The sequence below is a fragment of the Scomber scombrus genome, chromosome 21 (genome assembly GCF_963691925.1).
Source record: "Scomber scombrus chromosome 21, fScoSco1.1, whole genome shotgun sequence".
NCBI classification, from domain to species: Eukaryota; Metazoa; Chordata; class Actinopteri; order Scombriformes; family Scombridae; genus Scomber; species Scomber scombrus.
In genome coordinates this window covers 11,104,809-11,128,000 of record NC_084990.1, presented here as the reverse complement: position 1 = coordinate 11,128,000, position 23,192 = coordinate 11,104,809, and the positions used below count along the sequence as shown (strand labels likewise).

The 23,192-nt window shown below is 39.8% G+C and overlaps 2 protein-coding genes across 3 annotated transcripts; both read right to left on the bottom strand.

Moving 5' to 3' along the window:
* Window positions 1-10,336: 10,336 nt before the first annotated feature.
* crp1 (C-reactive protein 1) lies at window positions 10,337-11,163 on the bottom strand. Its single transcript, XM_062442905.1, has 2 exons — window positions 11,100-11,163; window positions 10,337-10,947 (listed from the first exon to the last, which is right to left on the bottom strand). Exons 1-2 carry the CDS (start codon window positions 11,161-11,163, stop codon window positions 10,337-10,339), a joined length of 675 nt encoding a protein of 224 aa, XP_062298889.1.
* A 4,002-nt stretch (window positions 11,164-15,165) lies between these two features.
* Window positions 15,166-22,650, bottom strand: stub1 (STIP1 homology and U-Box containing protein 1). 2 transcript variants are annotated; one of them, XM_062442902.1, is made up of 8 exons: window positions 22,534-22,650; window positions 21,474-21,704; window positions 21,101-21,299; window positions 20,500-20,665; window positions 20,296-20,371; window positions 20,073-20,129; window positions 18,441-18,557; window positions 15,166-17,211 (listed from the first exon to the last, which is right to left on the bottom strand). In XM_062442902.1, the coding sequence occupies exons 2-8, from the start codon at window positions 21,585-21,587 to the stop codon at window positions 17,086-17,088; spliced, it is 855 nt and encodes a 284-aa protein (XP_062298886.1). In that variant the 5' UTR covers window positions 21,588-21,704; window positions 22,534-22,650; the 3' UTR covers window positions 15,166-17,085. The 2 variants fall into 2 exon arrangements, with proteins under 2 accessions (XP_062298886.1, XP_062298887.1); XM_062442903.1 differs by having other exon boundaries at window positions 17,073-17,211; window positions 18,441-18,554; window positions 20,069-20,129.
* Between the last annotated feature and the right edge of the window lie 542 nt (window positions 22,651-23,192).

The window sequence follows — 23,192 nt, the reverse complement described above, 5'->3', positions numbered from 1 at the left end:
AGTTTAACTTCTGTCATTTAGATGAAGCAAGTGAGTCAGTCTAGCAGTGGCGAGAGGATGTGACAGGCCGGTAATGGACAGGACAAAGAGGGGATTTATGAAGTATTAGTAAACCTTAATAATTCACCACACGAAAGACCTCAGGAGTCCCCCAACCGACCCCCTGTTTCTGGCTTTCATCCTAACCTCTCTATCACAGCACCTGTCAACAGTCAAAGTAAAGGAGAAGAAGAATCCAGATTGATTTCATAAAATCTAAAATTTCATTAACCATGTCTAACTAATATATATTGAATTATGCCTGCCGATGAGAACTCACGCTAAATGACTTATGACACTGTTCAATACATACGGCTGCAAAATGGTCTCTATTGATCTAATGTTTGCTCTTTAATATTGTTATGTGCTCAGAAAGCTCTACTTCCCGACCACTAAGCTGATGGCAACACAGTAATACAGTAAAAAGTTTAGCAGCTATTTGAGGCTGTACTACCACAGTGCTTTGAGCTAAATGCTAAATTAAGTATTCTAACACACTCATAATGACACGACTAATATACTAATGCTTAGCAGGTATAATTCTTTCTGCTTGCCTGTACAGTGCTTTCCACTCTTTCGTTAATATTGCAGATACATCCAAATACATGTAGCACTGATATCCACGTCATCATTAAGGATGAGTCGGAAGCCTTGTCCACCATCTACAATGTGCTGTGACCAAACTGTTTGCATGATGTCCTGCCTCCTGTACGCTCTACCCAGGCATCAACCCTCGCCAAAACCAAAGTGAGTATTTAAAGCAGGGTGAAAATGTCAATTGGCAATTGATCCAATGTTTCAGTCTGAACCAAACACTGTAATCTATAGGGCAACACCACCAACGTGGCTGAAAATTCAGGTCATGAGCATGCCATAATTTCAGTGTCAGTGTTTTAGACTCCTCCTTCACCTGTCTGGGAAGAAAACAAAAGAAGAACAATAGCCACCGTCCCAGATTTAGGGTACCTCTTCTGACCACCACCGGCCACCAATTAACCGTTATCACAGCGTAGCAGGTCACAATCAGTCAGACAGACGGCCTAAAGGGAAACACACACACACACACACAGAGATAAGCCTGCATACACATCTCCAACCCAGCTGCTCCACTGAGGGTCCATCACCAAACAAACAGTGTGGAGTTAATTCCCTCTCTCAGCAGCCCTCTCCATGATGACTGCAGCTATGGCTGTGAGTGGCAGGTGCAGTCATTAGATCCCAAGATGCCCCCACTGGCTGCTCTTTTTACCCTCTTTTGTGTGTATGTGTATGCTGAGTGATGCTGGTGGTGGGGGGAGGTTACAGAGGAGCAGTGACGGGTGTCAGTACTGAGGCCTGGTCCAGTCTGCTGTGGCCTGGTGTGACAGCATTGCTGCCTGACCAGCCCACCCCTGACCCCCTCTCTCCTGCCTTCATCGCCCCGAGAGACATGGAGGGTGATGGGGACTGGCACCGCAGGGGCCTCCCTGACTGGTGCCTTTGCTGGTGGTCTCTGTGGCCTATTAGTGTCTTGCTATGGGCCTGTCAGACTGACAAAACAGGGGCCTGTCAAATTAAGTAGGGGCTGAATATCGGAGATATGTATTCAAACGCACCAAGGGGAGAGGAGGCGGGGAGGGGTGAAGAGAACCAGGATGAGGAAACCACCGGTGCTAATGTCGACGCTAAGTGAGAGTGACAGGTTGAGAGCTGATCGGAGGGAAAGAGAGAGACACAGTAACAGTAGTTGATAATGGTGGTGTGGTTGTCCTGAGGAGACTTGTTAAGAGCCAGTCCAGACAGAGCCAGACAGCCACCATTCCCAGGGATCTGAATGCAGGTAAACTGCTCCGAGTTTGGCCCAAACAGCTTGGAGTTACAGCTCTTCCCACTTAATGAAATCAGACTGATGAGCTCTGTGTGCAGATGTGTGTGTGATTCTGTATATGTGCAAATAAAGCATCCCAATCCACAAAAGTATTTACTGGAACAATAACTAATTCCTCTGTTTGCCGTTTTGTACCAGTAAGACATGCACACACACACAAAAACCCAAGCATTTATCTGGACACCAAAGGCATCTTACACAATCTTTTTAAATAATTGTACAGTGACTTTAACTTTTTCTTTCTTCACTGTTTGTGTTATTTCACCTCTGGAGATGGCTCCTCTGGCTTCAGGGCAGGCCATTATGAAGCCATACACAGTGTACCTACAACAAATATTCCTGTCAGAGTGTTAACACAACAGCTCAGCTTAGTCAGTGAACTTGGAGTTATCCAACTTCACTGAGAGTTGGGATCTAGTCCTCAGCATGTGTTCAGTTCTCAGAAAAAGACAATAAAACACAGGAGCAGGTGATAGAACAGCTGCAGGATCAAGCACCATAGCAGTTGTATGACAAAGCCCTGTGTGAGAATACATGTGTGTGCATTACGAGGGGCTGTGGCAGTGCCTGTGTGTTTTTCGGAGAGGGCTGCGACTCTCCCTCTCATGTCGCTGTGCGTTGCTGAGACTGAGAGGCTGATGCACAGTGGCAGCTCCCCCCTCGCAGCCACAGGCCAGCCCAGAGCCACTGCAGATGATAGTTTTAATTGCTTTCAATCTTTCAGGCTAGTCCCTGCCCAGTGGCACAGAGTGATTGTGTGTGTGTGTGTGTGTGTGTGTGTGTGTGTGTGTGTGTGTGTGTGTGTGTGTGTGTGTGTGTGTGTGTGTGTGTGTGCGCGCGCGTGTGTGTCTGTGTGTGTTTGCGCATGTGTGAGATAGTGTTTCGTTGTGTTTCTGCATGTGTGCACGTGCACATGTGGTGTGTTTATGTTGAACAGTTATTAACTGTGGATGCTGTACACATATGTAGTGTGTGCTTGATGGATGTGTTTGTACATTATGAGAGGAAAATTAACAGAGAATTAAGGCCTCGAAGTGATACATCTGATGCATGTTTTTTGCAGAAGAAGACAGAGAAAAACATATGTTTATCACAACCACGTTGCCTATGTAAGCGCATGCTCATTAAAGGTGAATGGATAGAGTGGATGATTAAATAAATTCCCCTTTCCATAAAGGTTACGTGTGTTTATAAATAATAAAGTTCAGGGTTTTCATGCAAAGACCTCAAAACAAGCACTCACAACCTTAAAAGCATTTTCAATGTGGCGAACTACAAAACCAACCAATCAATAATTCAGACCAAATGTTGCGATGGCATAACAGAACACAGAAAACAGCATGCAATTAAAATGACAGTCATGTATTCCATAAGTGTGAATTAATTCATTTTCTTACCATGACTAAAACCTACAATCAAACAGAAAGAATTTGGAGCAACATTTCACTGTTTTGAGGTGGAGGGAGAATGCGGGGCACACAAAATGAGGCAGCCAGAATATCTCTGAACCATAAAAAGATAAATAATACCTAAAAAAATGAATCAATATTCTAGTAGGAGGAAGTTTTTCATGACACCATCATTCTGAAGACAAAATGCTTTTTGACGCTGCACCGCATCTTGTCGTCAGAGACCAAAATACATCAGCACACCGAACAAAGAAAGAAACAACATGCAGATGTCCCTCAACAAAACCTCAAATTTAAAACAATGGACAATTCTACAGTGTCTATGGAAAGAAGTACATGAATGGGTGAAAATGGAATATAAGCACAGATTTATTGTGTTATTACAAGTTATATTGTAATAACTTTATTGAAACATTAGAAAAAACATGATATACAGTATGTATGTATATATTGTCTATACAGTACATACATCACTTTGATTTGTTTAATGGTTTTAATTGAATTTTAATTTTGCTTTAAGTTTTTATTAAATATTAATGGTACATATACAGTAGTGTATATATTTTCTCTTCATAAACATGTTATTGTTGATCGTTCAGATCTTTACTTTATTTGTGCATTATTTTTTAAATCATGTTGAAAATATGTAATATGAATGAATGAATATCCATCCACACTGTGTAGTTTAAGTGTAGTTGAGGAATGTATTGAGTGTTGTATGAGGATGATACCAGTGATAAGATTCAGAGCTAATGAACCATCTGTGCATCAGTGATCAAACGATGTCCATGATAAAAGGTCTTCATAAGTTTCTGAGCTGCAATATCTTCCCCTGTTTATCCTCCATTTTTAGCTGGTTCTTTAAGATTAAACTGTTTCTTCTTCAGTTTGTTATCCCAGTTTAAGAAATTAATCACATCCTGTGTGTTGGAACTTGAATGCCTCTTCACTCATAACTGAAAGAGAAAGATCTTGTATTTCTTGCACACAATCAAATTTAAAAGGGCATACAGTAAATCTTTATTAAAAAAAATGAAAAGCTTACAGCTGACATGCAATGAACTTGTTAATTTTATTTAATTTTAATTGTATGACCGACACCTCTGAACTGCTGCAGAACATTCACTCCATGAAACCGCAGTACATCCTCCACTGACCTACTCCTGAAAACATGCAATCCATTTACACTTGGGCACATGTACAACAAGCCCTACCCTCCCTGCTTTTCCTTTCACATCTACACAGACACACACACTCTCTCACACACTTCTGGCCGGGGGGTAAATTAAGCCCTAACATTCCCACAGAGGCTAATCTCCATCCATTTAGAGGGCTGTAATATTTAATCAGGAGGCCCTGGACCGTCTCCCAGCACCACACGTTGTGGCACGGCTCATATGTTCACAGGAGAGGCCAGCCCAGAGGCGACGGAGGGGAATTCACTGCTAAAAGCCACAACGCATTCAACCACAGAGGCTCTCACTCTCTTCTACCCTCTGATGCCTCGTTCCTTTTAGGTGGAGGAGGCAAGAAAACAGTGAGAGGGCTTGGCAGTGTAATTGTTAAATATATTGTTTACAGTACTTAATGTAAGGACAATGTCTGGACAAGGACAACAAAGCAAGAACATTTGATTTTGTAATTATGGCTGCAACTAATAATAAAAATAAAGTTTTTGACTAATCAATTAATGATTTCATCCATAAAATGTCACAATAACAGGCCAAAGTGGTTTATTGAAATTTAAGTTGTAAGCACATAAGATCCAAATGTGAGTAAATCCTGCTTGAGGATTACTTTGTAATGCATATTCATATTTATATATGTTTAATAAACATATCACAATGTGTGCCATGTACTATATGTGTGTATATATATACAAACACACACACACACACACACACACACACACACACACACACACACACACATATATATATATAACTTTATAGTAAATATAATGTGAATAAAAACTAACATCCATTATATTGATTATGCATAAATGGTAATCTATAAATAAGACTATCAATATTCATTACAAACATACTGTACCCATTACTGTTTACTATGCCACTTTGATTTGAATTTAACATAATTGCACCGTTGATTTTGCACATATATTAATGGCCACCAGCATTCATGTGCTGCTGTAATGCATGCAATTTCTCTCCTGGGATCAATTTGTTGAAAGTTAAATGTATTTTTAATAGGCTTAATAAAAATCAATTAAAGGATAACTAATATGATTTAATATTTCTCTTCTATAAAGTTGGGGGAATCGCAAAAGACAGATTTTTTAAAAGAACAGTCAAAATCGAATCAGCAGAGGCTGAGATGTCTTTACTTATTGGATGCAAAACCACTGGATCATATATTTCCCATAATGCATCATGACAGGCTTTCTGTTGAAAATGTGTTGTCTCTAAGCCCCTGTCAGCATTACTCAAATGATGTTATGATGTTGAGCAATTTTTTCAGATTTGAGAAGACTCCTCCCAAGCCACAAACATTATAATAGATAAAAGTGTTTTCACAAGCTGTGTACTGACTTTGCATTTAAAATTGTGTCATGCAACATTTCAGCTCTAAATATAAACAAAACTACTAACAATGCCTTCTGACACAGTCTACAGTCTCTGAAAAGTTATCTCTCTTCAAGGTAGTAGTTATTGCAGGACTATTGTCTTGTCAGGCATTCCTGTTATTCTATCCGTCCCCTGTTCACCCACAGTGATTCAGCGTTAGTCCTCCTGACACTGGACATACAGTACAGTATGCTCAGAGGTAGTTAGCGCAGTTTTAGCTATCCTGCCTGAAGGTATTGCACCGGACGGAGCCAACTGCTCTCACAGTCGCACACAGTAAAGGTCAGGTCTCGCACCATCAGTGTGAAAAGCTTGCACTGAAAAGGTTATAATCCATCTGTTTTTAACAGTTCAGGACTGCTGATGGTTGTGTGTGTGCATCTGTATGTACAGTGGACTATATACAGTCTGGGCTTGACCTGACCTGCAGCGAAAATTTTTACGACTGCTGTGATTTTGTGTTTCATAAACACAACATTTGCGTTGCAAAGTGCTGAGTGATAAAAGTGTCATGTGTGTGGCCATTGTAACGCCTGCTCCCTGATTCAGACTGACTCTAATGGGAAGGCCTGGTGAATTTTTCATACAGCCCAGAGGGGGAGGACGAGCGACCATACTGGCAGATTACAACCTCTAAGAGAGAAAGAGAGCAGCGTAAAGTAAAGGAGTAACCTGACATTCGGGTCTTATCTTCACACTCTGTCAGGGTTCTGGTCAACATTTGCTAAATAACAGATTCATTTAACAAAATTTGAAGGTCACAAGAATTTTGAATAACCTCTGAATGTGTAAGTTATGGGACAGACAACATTTAAATCAAGACAAATCAGTATCCTGTTTTCATCTTATTTATCAGGACAAAGATGATCATGAGCAAGCACACAACAGCCAGCTGTAGCAACATTAACTGTAATCTTTTTGACAGGTTAATTTTTAAGGATGAATTTCAGTTGTTTCACAGTTCAGTGAAGTTTCTGTTTAAGTGTTTGCATGTAAAACAAGGCGCACAGTCTTATTTACTTCCCTTAGCTGTGTGTTCACATATCTTGGCTTTGTTATAATGCCCAGATTTCCTCAAAAAAATATTTAAGAAAGCTTTAAATTATATAGATTTATTTGATGCTTTTGATTCATCTCTTGGGAATTATGTGCCAAATCTGATTTACAAGACCGACTTGATCCTGATTATTCTTTGTCAGCCTCATGAACAAAAGCAGGCTGAATAATGCCCAAGATCTCAATTTAATGGGCTAAAATTTCTGCAAGAAAGCTCTAAAAAAAATTATCCATCTGTTCAATGCACACATGCCACAGCTCACTCAGATAGCTCGTAGCACTGTCTTGCGTATGCAAATATGTTTTGCCTGGAAATCTATTTGGAGTTGCTCGAAGGAATCCAGAACGGCCCTCCTTCTGTCTCCCCTCGCCCGGCTCACGCGGGGCTCTCTCTTGCCGTCTATCTCCTCTCACGTGGAAAACATTTCACCAGCTCCACACGCATGGACATACAGTCAGTGGCACCGCCTTGCCTCAGACAGCTTAAACCACCATGGGCCAATATGCAGATCTCATAGGCCCACACTGGCGGCCCTGTCCGCAAGCAGGACAAGGAGCCCTGCAACTGTTTGCTCAGTTGGATAATACATGCAATACAGGACACAGAAGGAATAATTATCCACTCAGTGGAGAGGACCGGTCCCTGACTGTGTCCTGCTGTTAAATACTTAAAATGCCTTTTTGTGGTGCAGAAACAGAGAAGTGTGTTGCCCCATCATTTTAACCTTTCTGCATAAAAAATCTGATGCCATGAAATGAAAATGTGTGTTTACATAAGAAAAATATAATTTTATATGAAGAGAAATGTTTACAAATTAGACTTTTGAGTAGGAGTACTTTTTCAAATGAAACGCAAGGGCCACTATGAAGTAAAATCTTTATACGCTGAAATTTCTTCATGTGCATGTATGAAGTATTAGTATCCCTCTTGGGCAGAAATGCAAAAAGAAGGAGATAACAGGCTCTGTGTGTGTGTGTGTCTGTGTGTGTATGTGTGTGTGTGTGTGTGTGTGTGTGTGTGTGTGTGTGTGTGTGTGTGTGTGTGTGTGTGTGTGTGTGTGTGTGTGTGTGTGTGTGTGTGTGTGTGTGTGTGTGTGTGTGTGTACCAGAGGGCTGATGAGAAGCCAGGCTTGGGCAGATGGTCCACAAAGGTGTTACCACACAGTGAGTGGGCACTGCGATTGATGCATAGCAACATCCAAGAAGGTGGAACATTTGGCTGCTGACCCGCAGTCAGAACTCATTGGCCCTGCCTTCTCCTTATTTAGCTGCTGCGAGAGAGCCAACAGTGATTTGGTCGGAATAAACATACACTCGGAACGCAGCACTTTCCCACCCTCAAGGGAGCCTGGGCTGCGCGCTGGAAACTTCTTCTCCCTCATCTCTGCAAGGAGGTCACGATCGTGGTGCAGGCAGGGAGAGCGAGTGAGTGCACAGAGCCATGGAGACGAACAGAGACATCACACTGGAACTTAGGGTTACTGTGTTACACTTGGATGGAGAAGATCTGACCTTGAGCTTATTCTGAGGGGCCTTTGTTAGTGAAGCAACTCCATATGACTTGATTTCTGCAAGTAACATGTAACACACCCATCTTATTACATCTTTGGCATGGTTTACTGAGGAATACCGGAGAAAATGGAAAATATAGGGACATAAATGATTATTAAGGTAAATGACAGAGGCCCATAATGATTGGATGTAGAGGCGTCAAGTACAGCAATAGCTTTTCTTTCATTACAGCTGGAAAATAGTCTGATATTTGATATTTATCAATGGAGCACAAGCAATTCAAAATGTATGAAAATGACAAACCATCCATTCACTTGCTCCTCAAAACATGTTTCTGTCTTTAAGAACATCTCCAGATCAACATGCGCAATTCCTTTCAAAAATGTACATGATTAATTCCTTAATAAAAAAAAGAAATATTCCATTGATTATATCTTTAGAATACGTCAAAAAGACAATGATCATAGAAAGGAAGCTGCAAGAGTTCAAAGAAGAAATATTCTCTTTAATTATAAACATTATTAGTTATGCACATGGCAAGATCCTATTTCAGACCCAAAAGCGTTCTTACATCAGTTGAAACATGGAAAATTCATGAGTAAGTGTGCTAACCAAAGGCAACATTATGGCAATGGATTTTAAACATGATAATTGCTATTTGTCTCTGAGTGCAATTAAATCATTAAGTCTACTGTAGAAATAATGCGTCCCCCCAGTTTGCTGTTTTAATCTTTAACTTGATTATTATTTTATGGCTAATAGTTTTTCTTATTTTTTTTCTTACATTGTTTTATATCTTTTATATCCATATATATAATTTATATATTTAGGACCTTAAATTAGTTTAGTTTTAACTCTTTGTCTATTTTTATTTGCTGTTTGTTATGTATGAATGCACTGTCAGGATTGCTATTTATAAAGGAATTCTATTTTATTAATATCTAATTTACATTTCTATGACTGATGTTAGTGGACAAACAAACCAAAAAATTAGGAACATTTTCAATTAATTACAGCAGATATTTATTTATTTATTTACAATATGTTATATTCTGACATATGCTTTAATTTCACTTTAATCATTTTTTACCTAATAAAAAAAATTGAACTGATGATGGCTTTGCAGTTGTCAAATTTAAATGCATCTAAATATAAAGTCTGTTATGGTTAATTGCATTATGGTAATGTACGCTGATGTCTTTTCTCCATATGCAAGACCTTCATCTACTGCAAAAAAAACTGAATCATTCTAAATCAATCTGGATTGTAACAATTAAGCATTTTTTTCTTAAGCTCTTAATCAGCTATTAGTGGCCTTAAATTAATAAATCAAATTAGTGGATGCTTGTATGATAAAGCTGTCTGATACAACTTTCTCTTTGACGTGAGCTAGTGCAGAGCGCCACCCTATGGATACATCCAGCAAATCAACAATTCATGCTTGACTCTCACTAGTTTTCTCTTGAAGCAAATGATGATAGTTTGATATATGTATGACTTTAAAAAGATCATAATTTGTATTACCATTTAGCAAAAGGTTTGAGTGATGAATGATGTGACTGGTGTAAAACAAGTGACCAATGATGTCTGTGCACCACCATGAATTTTGCTGCTGAAAATAGTTGTAGGCTATCAAGATACTGATAGCCCCAAACACTTCTTACACTGCTTTCCCTATTTGCTACCTGATGATCAAGAAGCTCTTTTTGCAACATTACAACAAAGACTTGTGGTCTTTTAAGAGGAACAATTGAAGGGCCTTAACATAAAACAACACTGAATCTAAGAAAGACAAACACATATATCGGTATCAGTGGAACACAGCTTGCTAAAGCCTCATCCTTGTCTGCATTTAACTCCACACTAAGTCAGTCATCATCCACCACCATCACGTTCCCATTCAGCTCATACTCAATAGTGCCCCAGTCGAAGATGTTGCCTTTAGGGACCTTGTGCCCGTAGTGCCAGGCCTGAATCATGCTCCTAGAGAGCACAAAGTCCCACATATTCAGATCCGTCACCTCCCCAACAAAGCTCTGCACAGCCTCTAAGCCCCCCAGGTGTTTGTCTGGGTCTTGTCCCAAGATGATGGAGCCTTTTGGGCGGATGGAGTGCCCAGGTTTGTAGACCTGGTAGGTGCTGCGCTTCCCTTCCACCCAAAAAGCAGCCAGGCCAGTGCGAGACTCCCAGGTCAGGCAGAGGCTGGTGCGGAAGGTGGTAAGAGGTGGCAGGTGGAAGGAGGTACCGTCACCGCTCATATAAAAGGAGATACGTCCGTCCCTCTCGCGCCACACGTTGAGTTCGTCATAGTCAGCTGTGCGGTAGGCGAACAGGATGATCTGTCGTTCTTCTGGCAGCTCAGTGGCCACACGCATGCAGAGCGTGAAGGCCCTCAGCCCCATCTCCTTCTGTGGGATCAGGGCCACGAAGCTGAAGTCCGTCTCATATGGGAAGACCAGGACTTTGTCAGTTAAACCCACTGGGGCAAAACAGAAAGGAATAACAGAATTAATAAGACTTTAACTAAATTAATAAGACCAACAAAGCTATACTTCTGAAGATGGCATTTATGCATAAATCTAAGTACAATTATATATTTTTTCTGATGGCATTCTGTTCTTAAAACCATACCTTGTGTAGCTGAGGAGAGAGTCAAAGACAAACCAAAGACACCAAGCAGTACCATAGCAAACATGCCACTGTTGACCCTCTGTAAACACACACAGACATCCATGGTCAGCCATCATCTGATAACAGGGATAACAGGCTGACTACGTCAGAGACCAAATAATATAAAAAGTTACAAGGAAGGAAAACAGCTTTTCTTACCATGTTGATGTATCTTTGTTGTTCTTCTGTGTTGCTGAGTCGGGTCCCGTAACGTCCTCGTGCTCAGTCCCCTTCCCTCCTAGCACAGGCCATGACGTCAGCTCTTCAGCGGATGCTCTGACAATAGGCCTGGTGTGTGAGAGTTGGGTGACAATGTACTGTCCGTGTGATTGATATGCGCGTGAGCACACAAACTTGCTTCACCTAGTTGTGTCTGTATCACATGATAGACCAGCCTACAGTGATTACACCAGGGCAAATGATTTACAGCAAGCAGGTGTTTGTGGCAAATTTTTGCACTTTCTATAATTCAAAACCTCTAGTTTTATATCTATGACATTTCCCAGTCAAGTAGACTTTTAGGCTTTGGTGTGACTATAGGTTTTGTAGTCAGTATGATTAACTGGGAATCTCAGGGGGTCAGTTCACCCAAAATACTTAAAGACGTATTTTTTTCCACTGGCAGGCTAATGGTATCAAGCCATGCAGATAGTTTCAGGTTTTATATGGCAGTGTGTTTATCTTTTATGCTAAAGAGGTAAACTGCATTTCATGAAACCTCAGGACACTAAATTGCTACTGACACTGATTTGGTTGTGAATCTGACAAAATAATAGAAATCCCTCACCTACACTGGCACTGCAATAGATCACAATTTCAAAGGAAACTACACAAATCAAATCAATTTCAATACAGAGGTGAGAGTTGAAATGTCTTGGCAATATCCTGATTCTGAAATTGGCATTTTCAAAAAAGCATAATCCAATTTATAGAAGGATAAAGAGCCCCAACAGTTGCTTACTCCACTTGCTTTTTCCCCATTATTTTCGCATTTAGACTCAGGTATTCACTGTTTAATTAACATCTTGTCTGATGTCCATAGTCTAAACTATCTTTACTTACTTTTGTAGGGTTTTATTTATGATTTATTTATTTATGATTTATTTATATTCCAATAGAGACACTTTTAAAGATATTGCTAAAATCATTGAACTATTTTGTTTCTTTACTATTTTAATGTTGATTGACATTTGATATGTGAAATGATTGACATGAATTAGCAATTAGTGCTAATATTTTCTTTTTTACAGGTCACTGGTTTCTACCTTCTTGAAATGCTGATAGGTTATTACTATATATTAATACCAGATTACCTTACTAGGTGTAAATCCAACTAGAATGCAGTTTAGAGATGCTGGTTGATTAGACTACTAGCTTTTGCTATTGCATCCATATGTTTTGATGATGCAGCACCACCTACAGACGAAGTTGTAGAAAACCTGTTTGTGTGGCAGTCTGCAGCAACTGAACATGGATATATCTATCTTCATCGTGGTTTAAATTGCTTAAATGTTAACTTCCAGAGTGCAGTAAAGATAAAACCAACAACCACTCATAGCATAGTTAATAGTGACAAGATAACTGTAATGACTGTAATGCTTTCTAGCAATGGTGGTGTTGGTGACAGTATTTTTAAAACTCTCTAGTGTCTCCTGCTGCACTCAGCTCTATTCATATGGAAATATTTCACATATCTAAGAATTTATGAAGGCTATTTGCACACATAGCTTTGCATGGTAGAGAGATCTGAATCTCACCAAATGGACCATTGTTCCCCAGAGTGATGGAGGGAGAAGGAGGCTGTTGTTGTTGTTTTTTTTCACAATTTAGTTTCTGTCTTTCTTTCAGTGCTGTTTCAGCACTCAGAGTTCATTTCATTTGTGCTGCTTGTCTTTGTCATAACAAGTTGTACATTTTAAATTGCAGTGAAGTGCAATCTCTTCCCTGAAATCATGCACTATAAAAAAAAACAACACAAATCCCAGAAACATTATGGCCCAACAGTCTGTCACAGGTGCTTCAGTAAGTCATAAGGGAGAAACATGACTCATAAATTATTAGATTACATTGGCATTGGAAACATGCAGAGTCAATGTGTGATAGCCTGTCTTTAAATGAAAAATTGTTGGGGTTTTTGTCGACATTCTTATCTCCATTATTTAATGGCATCTGCATTATAGAACAATTAAAATCCAACATCCAATAAGAATGGAGCTGTTAAATAAAGATCTCAGAATTGTTTCTTACTTTTGCAGAAACAGAGATCTAAATGAAAATACATCATGAAATGGCAGTCATGTGCTGCTTGCACCTAACATGGTTTTTTTTTAGATAAGACTTTGGTTTTGTCTGTCTGTTGTAGTATTTTTGAACTCTGCCTCTCATTTATTTTTAGTCAAATTCCTCCCTTTCTATCCCAGTTTTTGTATGCCTTGTAGTTTAAAAAAATATCTTTTTAATTATGGATTTGAAGAGCTACTTGTTATGCTCTGGATCAGAGAGACAGTCATCACTTCTTTGTGTAGAAACAATAAGTACAGTATATTATGAATGTCTATAATATATATTATAGGAGAAGCCTTCTCACCACTTTTTTTTTTCCTTTTAAAGATGCTATTATGTGGCATGCATGGTAACCACTCAGCTACCAAGGCGCTCCAGGGATTTCTGTTTTTGAAAGGAAATTGTTTTCTATGCCGTTCAGTCAAACATTATAAACTGAGTCTGGTCAAGGAATGGTGACAACAATTTTTCATTTATAGACAAGCTATAACACATTAACTCTGTATGTTTCCAGTGCCAATCTAAGACCCTTTTGTTTGGTATCAGTAATGTTTACTCTGTAATTAACGGTCATGTTTGCACTTTTACTGAGTGAGAGCCACTCTCCTCAGTAAGAGAAAATAATGTTTCTGGGGATTTGTGTTTGTTTTTTAGTGCATGATTTCAGGGAAAAGACTGCCCTTCACTGCAATTCAAAATGTACAACTTGATTTCTTTTTAGCAAATTATATACTCAGTTATGACAAAGACAAGCAAACCAAATGAGATGAACTGAGAGAGAAAAAGAAAGACAGTAACTGAATCGGAGAAAAAAACAACAAACAGCATCCCTGTCCCTCTATCACTATCAATCAGGAGAACAATGGTCCACTTAGTGAGCAAAATGTACAACTTCAGATCTCACTACCATGCAGACTTAGTAGCCTAGTCAAAATGACTCAAAGAGACAGAGGTGCACACATTTCTTACACACCTTTCATTCAGCTGTATAAACACTGTCACAGTCTCTCTCTCTATCTCTCTGTCACACACAGACACACACACGCACACACACACACACACACACACACACACACTAAACTAAATAAAAAGGAGAACAAATTACAAAGTTATAAACCATTAGCTTAATGGGCTTCACCTGTGTTTTTGCTCTTTAATAACCATCTATACTGCATATTGGGACACTGATAAAGGCCAGAAAAATGTCTTCTGTAAATAAAGCGACCTCTTGTCACTGAGTACAGAAAACCCTAAATATTCAGGAAATCTGAATAAGCACGTAAGAACAGTGACCACAAATCAACCAACAGACTCAGAAACATACTAATGTGACTTTTGTTTATAACAAACTACAGTGAGTCCAGTCAGATGTGTCAGATTCTAATAAAAAAAATACTGTCTTTACTAAACTAGCATTTATTTCTGTGCTCATATAATTTATATCGTTTTGTAGTGTGGCTATAATCTTATTTTTTTTAAGTCTCATGTTATATACTTACTTTGTGAGGCAGCTGGACTCATGAGATCACGAGAATTGATCTTGTCAGGGTTCATGTTATGTGCATGTGTCTGAACCAAGGTAAGATGGTGATAGACAGACGGTTTGTCCAATCACCTGGCAAGAATTGTTTTAAAGTGCCTTCCTTTTTCCAAACAGTTTCTAAGGACGACTTCTCAGATGGTTCTGTGTAACAAACCATCTGGCATGTCAGGTTAGTCATATACCAGTAAATAGAATAGTTGACATGCTATTAATGTCATGAGCGTCTCTTCAATGACACTCAATTATCACAAACATCACAACAAATTCAAAGTTCATGGTTTAATGGGGACAAATGAAAACTGAACCAGGCATTTATGTTATCAACATATCTACATTTAATACAGTTTCTCAAGTTCTAGGATTTCTCAAGAAAAAAAAAAAAAAGAACCCTATTTTTTCAAGAAATAAAATCTGAGATACACAAGCAAATTATTTACACTGCCTGCACCCGGACACGAAACCACCAACAGGCCTAATTCACCACAGACACACATTCAGCTGAAAAAAAGCTGTAAACTAATAGCACTGAACTGAAAATGTTTTACAGAGGATGCCAGGTAGCCAGCACGCGAAAAAAACTGGGACTGAGGTATGGATGAGATAAGATGGTCGTAACTCTTCCAGCATATCTAACACGGGGGAGGTTGGTACGGTGATGCTAGTGAACCTCAACCCTTGTCAGAGGATATTCCACTACTTTGAAGTTAGTTTCACACCGACGATCGGTTTTACATTAGTTGTTGCAACCATTTTCTCCATAATTGTGAGACTGTGAGGAGAAGGAGGCATATAAAATGAACAGCAAGAGGATCAGGGTGTGAAAAACCATTGTCTTACCTTTGAGAAGGAATATGAAACAATTCTTTTCATGCTTGATGTGAGCATCTACCGTCAATCCAGGCAAACAGCACAATGTCCAAGCACATATTTGCTTCTATGAGCGACACACAGTCCATTCTTTTAAAGCACATCGTAGCATCAACCCTGACAGTTGACAGTCATCTATGAAAATTCAAACACTTCAATATTTTGAATCAATATCCAGCAATGTGAAAACTTTTTTTTCTTTTTTCTTTTTTTTGTATGTAGCGGCCATTTCCATTCATTTTCTATATCCAGTTCAAGGCCGCATTTCATGAAAATCTTACAGTGTCCTGATAAAAAACATTTTGAATTACTGTAGGTCAAACAGAAAATTGAAGAGTACATTATGCATACATTCAACTTATTTCAATTGTCTGTATTAGGGGGGAGGTGGGAGGTGATTGATATGCAAAGAAAAAGAAAGAACTACTCAGAATTTTACAGTGTGGTGAAATGGTTGGGTGTGCTTGGAGCGCCGCCTGGAGGTGGAGAAGGACTTAGTTCCCTCCAATCATGCCAGCTGACACATGTAGGATACACTCTTTTTTCAGTGATCATCATGTAAACCTTGCATACAAACCAGTCACCCTCAGAAAGAGCAGGTTTTGGCATTTTTTGTCACCGCTTCAGCTAATGTTCCAATGTTGTTTAATTAAAAAAAATAAAATAAAATAAATCACAGAGAAGAAGAAATACTGGAGAAAACGCCACATAAAAAGGCCAATATCTTAATGAATTCTGCCACCAAAAATGTTGTTTTATATGGGTGGTATCTGCAATGCTGATGCTTTCCTAGGATTTTGTGGCATTCAGAGATAGAAAGAGATAGCGATAGAGAGAAAGAGGAGGAGAAGGGAGAGAGACCTGAGAACTTGGCCCCTTGTTTTGAGCAAAAAAAAAAGGCTTGGAGGAGGAGAGAGACACAGCACGACAGAAAAGGAGAGCGTGTAAGAGAGACAGTACAGACAGAGGAGAACGAGGGAGGAGTCTTAAAGGGAGCAGCGGGCCATGAACACCGAGCCTCATACGCTTGGAGCGGGAAGTTTCACAGCAAAGGTAAGATGTGGGGAGGAGAGGCAGACTGAGATACATGGCTCCTGTTTGGTAGTCCAGTCTAGTGTGGTTTTTCCCACTTGTGTAAAGTACATATCCAGGCAAGGGGGTGATCGGTTCTCTAAAGTCTTTGTGTTGTCCAGGCTTTGTGTTGAGGGTCATCAGGGTATGATGGAGAAATGGGAAGAGGGGAAGAGGCCCCCTTCAGTAGTCCTCCACCCAGCCGTTCTCCTGGATAAAGGCATCAATCACTTCCTTCATGGCCAGGTTCGGGATCAGCTGGTCCTGGGTCAGGGGACTCCTGGTAACTGGGTCAAAATGACCCACTCGCTACACAGAGAGCAGGTCAATTAGTGGTGTTAGAAATTAAGATACTAAAACTGCTGAAAAGATTTCACACATAATTGGATTCACCAATCTCTCTCGTAAATCTTTTTTTTTCTCAACCTAATGATTGATCGGTGTTCACGATGTGGATAGGCATTTAAATGAATAGCATAAACCAAGCCCATATAAAGCTATATACTAAATTACTTGTTCTGTAACATTTGTGGGCAAGTTTCCTTTACAACAATGTCACTGGAGACTAAAAATGTAGACCACAAGCTTCAAGTCCTGCTATCAGGAATTAGCAGACAAAAACTGTTTCAGCATAGTCTTTTTAGTTTTATTAGGAGATCTGAAACAAAAAGAAAATAAACTTAGAGCGGTCAATGATGTGTTATCAGAGCACCGCCATGCCGGACAGAAGTAAAGAGCTAATGAAGTCAGATAACATAAAAACGTCTTTGAAATGCAATCTGGTCCATTAATTTAAAAAGGAGGCGGTCAAGAGGATATTATGATCGAGATAGACAATAGAATATTTTACAGTATGTGATGTTAAACCGTCTGGTGTTATAACAAATGATGCTCCAACAGGCATTAATATTAAGTCAATCAAGTGTTTCTCCCCCACACAGAGAAGGACAGCTTGTACATAAACCGTATGGCAGGTCTGAACCACTCAGGAATTTTGTTCATATCTAAGCAAATATTTTTCCAAGAATAAGATAATTGGTGAATCCAACAACAGCAGTTATGATAGTTTTAACAAGCATCTATTGAGATCTAAGTGATCAGAAATGTATAAAAATCTGAAATGATTCATTTTTGTATCATTTAGTATTATGTGCACATTTAACTGATGTTTATGAACTTGTCACAACCAAGTTTAAGTTTATGTGTGGTTGTGGTTCAGGAAGAAGACCAGGTCGTCCACTAACGACAGGGTTTGTTGTTCGATCGCTGACTCTTCCTGTCAAGTGTCCTTGAGTGAGACACTGAACCCCTAGATGCTTCCGATGGTCTCCCACCCCTGCTCTTCTGCCATTAGTGTGTGAGTGTGTGTGTGAATGAATGAGTGAATGAAAGGCAAGAATTGTAAAGCGCTTTGTCCAATAAGGTAGACAGGCACTATATAAGTGCAGTCCATTTTCACTTCACCAACTACAATGAACTAAAGGTCTACAAAATCAATGGTCATAGGGAAGAAATGTCAACTCTGAAATATTCTGTACCTGTAGGTGCTCTTCAATGTCCTTGCGATCATAGGTGATTCCACTGGGTGTGATGCAGGGCTCCCTCATCAGCTCGAAACTGATCTTGCCACACAGATAATCCGGAATCTCTCGCTTCTGGAGGGACAAAACACACACACACACCATGACTTTGTCTCATCTAATACTAAGAGATGAATTGCATAATACAACTTCCACAATCTGGTCTTACAGGGTTCATTGCAGTTTAATGACGAACTGCTGCTCGGCAACCATACTAAAGATATTCTTAAATTGTTGACATCAAGCTACTGTCTCAAAAATATTACGGGCTTTTCTTTTCTTGAGCTCACTCATCTCTATGGTGAACCCTCCGGCTCGTACACTTAACACACACATTAGAGAAACACCCAGCTGGCAGTCAGTGCAGTGTCAATTCAACCAGTGTTGTTTTTGACAAGCATCTTAGATTAGTCTTAGTCTTAGTCTTTTGGACTAAAATGCTTATTAGTTTTAGTCACATTTTAGTTACTTCTATATGTGATCGTTTTAGTCCAGTTTTAGTCCACGAAAACTCAAAAGGGTTTTAGTCTAGTTTTAGTCAAAAAAAAAAAAGAAAAAATAAGTATAGTCTTTTAACAAATTAATTTAGGTCAATAAGTATTGGAGATTGCTGTTGGGCAGTGTCACACATAAGTTGTGAAAATAGCAGCAGATCTATAAGTTCAACACATTGTAAGCTTGCAGATCTGCTATTTTCACAAATAATAACAATAATAAAGGAATGGTTTTAGACATATAAGGTTTCCACCCAACGGCACATTTCTGATCTAAGGATTGTGTATTAAAAATATATAACAAATATCCTTGTGGCGAGCCTTAAGGTGCCGCTTAAGGTTGGTCGTATTTTTTCCGCCTACTTTGTGGCCACATTTGTCACCGTCTTCCTTCACAATACACTCTGTTTTATTATCTGCTGGGTTATATTTAAAATACACCCATATGTCGTCCCTACGTTTGCGACCACCGAGCCCCTGTGTTGAAACTGCCGCCGCCATCATGGTCCATTGTCTGATGAGTAACAACAGTGTGACGTGTTGAGCACGTTGTGCGCTGCACGCCAGGTGGTGGGCGTGACCAAACAAGCATAGACTGTAGGCAGCAGCAGATACTTTTTAGGTTTTAATTGACACACACAATAAGGAGAAATATCATGCATTTTAAACGTCTGACAGATCACCCACTAACATTTTCGTCCATTCTCGTCTCGTCAACGAAAACTCACACACGTCTCGTCATGTTTTCGTCATCAGAGAGCTATGTTTATCTCGTCACCGTCTCGTTATCGTCATGAAAAAAAGTGGCGTCAACGAAATGATTTCATCGTCATCGTTGACGAAAACAACACTGAATTCAACTGATAATTACATGACAACTACCTCAGTTAAGCCAACACCTATCTATAGCAAGGATAATTAATCACTGCCAGCCTTGGCAAACAAACAGTAATGGTTGCCATAGAAACAGCTTGGGCTGGGAATAGGACATAACAGTAGGTTGAACAAAGCACAAAGAATGTACGCACACTAAGGAAATCTGAGATCATAACTGTACTAATATTAATAATAATAAAAGAATAATTTTCACACTTACTTTTCTCTTCTCATCCACTTGAGAAAAGAGCTCATCCATGTCCATTAGATACTTGTCCTAAGTGGGTCACATTTGCAAATGTTTCAAAAGTGTTACCAAAGTGATACCAAAAATAAAGAAAAATATGAATAAAAATTCAAGTGCATATCAAAATACAGAATTCCTGAATTTTTTCTTTAAATAAATGACAACTAAGCTAGTCCCATACACGTTTAAAACTTACATGCTTTGATGCAATCTTGCCAGCGTCGCCTCCATTTTGATTGTCGTCCTGTTTTTCTTTGTATTCCTCCAGTTCTCTGCGCATTCAGAACAAATAATATTCAAACAGCATGCCCGCTTTGTGCTCATCACAACACATTGGACATTATTACTTGATGAATAAGCAAACAAGATTTTTGACTGCCTCCCCATTGCCCAGTCTCACCGTTCCTTTTCAGCCAATATGAGTTTGGTCAGATAGGCATGTAACTCGTTCTCTTGGTTGATTCGCTTCTCCTCGATGCTGTTCCAGCGCTTCTTCTTGGCAATGCGCAAGGCGCTGGGGATGTCATCTCCAAAATTCAGCCTTTGCTCTTTTGCCAGGTTATAAGCTGTTTAAACAAAAACATCATTACCGAAATGCTGACTTATTATTTAAATGTAGGGCAAATTTTCCTTCTGGCATTTCTAGGGTCTTTTCCTTTCACTGTAAAATATCATACTTACAATGATGGAAACCTTGACACAGCCTGCTGTAATTCAACCCAATAAATAAACACCTCATGGTGTGACTCAGTGGAGCTGATACAAGAGCAACACTTTCATCCATTCATTAATTATACATGACACTGGCCTGAAGATGTTATAGGTGGTTTTAGGATCAGAACTTTGATGTAGGACCATTACGACCCTCAAAAGACACCCATGGACGACACAAAATAGGAGGAAATGAAAGCATAAACTGATGCGATTCATGAGAAAGTTACCTTTCTATGCTGCCATAAATGGTTGCAAAAGTTTTATCATCTCTAGCAGTTTGCTCTGACCTTTCTGCAGGTTGCCAATGGCCTCGTCGTAGTTCTCCAGCTCCAAGTGACACTGTCCCAAGAAGAAGTGGGCCTTGACTGACTGACTGTCCAGCTCCAGCGCATGCTTACAATCCGCCAGAGCCTTGTCATGCTGCTGCAGCTTCACATGGCAGAGAGCCCTGTTGGTGTAGTACACTGCCACGGATGGATTACGGTTCTGGAAAGCAGGACACACAAGACATCACAACACACATACAAACAGCCTTGTAGAAATTGCATTTATTTGCATTCACAAGTACATAGACATTACTATATATTTTTTAATGTGGCTTAGCTGAGATGATGTTATTCAACCACTATTACCATTTATTTGACTATAACATGTACTCACAATAGCTTTGCTGTAGCATGTAGCAGCCTCCTGGTACTTGCGGCAGAGGAACAGCCGGTTCCCCTGCTCCTTCAGTTCCTGCGCGGTGGAACTCTTCTCCGGGCTGCCGGCCATCTTCTCCACCGGCTCCGCGGGGCCCGACTCGCCCTGCTTCCCTATCCTGTTCCCCGTCTCTCCGGCTGGCTAACTGGACAGGTTCAAGAATGCCCCGTCCCTCCTGGATTTCACAAACTAAATCAGAGAGAGAGAGAGAGAGAGAGCGTGCATGCAAAGTGAAATCAGTGTTTCCCGGCGTCCATTCACTGCAATGCACCTGCAATGCGCGTCTTAGCAGATTAACTTAGGTGCAGTCCTCGATGCCACCCAAAAGGCATTCGTTTAATTCGCTGACTGTGCACACAGCTGAACACAGCGAGGTGGCTACACTGCCGGCGAATTAACTATTCATGTGACGGACATCAGTGGTGACTAAATGAGCGGCACAGATAGCTGGCCAGCCATCTGAAAACACTGACAATCCGAACCGTTAGCAGCCGGCAGCAGCAGAGCGATGCAAGGCTTTGAACTACAGCGTTACACCGCTGGTATACTATGGTAGTTAGAGATTATAATAGGGTTAAGTTACAAATCATGGATCACACGTAGCAGCAAGACACGGATGATGAAGTATAGACATTGACAATGTCGCTAACTAACATTAGATGACAGAAACAGGAGATCGGTGCTGAGATGTTAACGATAGCTTGTTAGCTACCTAGCATAAGGTATGTTGTCGGCATACACGGGCGGGTGGCTACTAACAGGAAAATGATGCCCATTCAGCGCCATAACTGCAGCTACAAAAAAAGCTAATTGAAGCATCTGCTGTTCATAACGTGTGAAATATATCTTACTGAGGGCCTTAATAAGTCGCCTTGGCTCACTGCCGCTCCACAACCTGAGAAAATAGAAAATAGCTAACGCTAGGTTACCTTTTATGCTAAGCACTTTTATTTGAGCTCTTTCGATGCAAGTTATGCTTTGATTCTTTCTGCCAAACGTTGCGGGTTTCAGTCCTTACCTTTAAAAAGAAGGCCTACATCCAGCGAAAGCTGATTTTATATAATTCAACATCAAATCTTTTTCGATTATTTATCTCTCAGAAGAGCTGTCATGACAGGTTGTTGTTATGCTGACGTCAAGCGCTTACGCGACGTCGACGGAAGCCGAATGGGCGTTATTTTATTTTGAAAAAATATCGACTGATCATAAATAAGCTATTGATTAATTACGATCTCCTCGTGTTAACCATGTTTTAACCAAACAATAATATATTTTCTCGTTCTTTGTACTGTATAGTATTTCCACCAATACTGCCTTTTAAAGCCAATTTACAATGCACAGTGCAAAATGGTGTCAGCAGATGGCGCTCTATAATCACTTGTTTATAATCCAAGCCGTGAAACTGACACAGGTGCAAATGCGTAGTGGAAAAAGTTTTTGTTTAATTGTAGCAGATAGATAGATAGATAGATAGATAGATGGATAGATAGATAGATAGATAGATAGATAGATAGATAGATAGATAGATAGATAGATAGATAGATAGATAGATAGATAGATAGATAGATAGATAGATAGATAGATAGATAGATAGATAGATAGATAGATAGATAGATAGATAGATAGATAGATAGACAGACTGTGATTCACTGAAGCTGTCATTTTTGATAAGTAAAG

What these genes read in the sequence shown, in the direction of transcription:
- stub1 (XM_062442902.1), bottom strand. Translation starts at nt 21,587, where the DNA reads ATGGCCGGCAGCCCGGAGAAGAGTTCCACCGCGCAGGAACTGAAGGAG. An exon ending in ATATTGGCTGAAAAGGAACG is followed by an intron (nt 20,372 to 20,499) that starts GTGAGACTGGGC and finishes CTGAATGCGCAG; the next exon opens with AGAACTGGAGGAATACAAAG. An exon ending in AAGTGGATGAGAAGAGAAAA is followed by an intron (nt 18,558 to 20,072) that starts GTAAGTGTGAAA and finishes TTGTCCCTCCAG; the next exon opens with AAGCGAGAGATTCCGGATTA.
- crp1 (XM_062442905.1), bottom strand. Translation starts at nt 11,163, where the DNA reads ATGTTTGCTATGGTACTGCTTGGTGTCTTTGGTTTGTCTTTGACTCTC. An exon ending in TCTCTCCTCAGCTACACAAG is followed by an intron (nt 10,948 to 11,099) that starts GTATGGTTTTAA and finishes GTTTTGCCCCAG; the next exon opens with TGGGTTTAACTGACAAAGTC.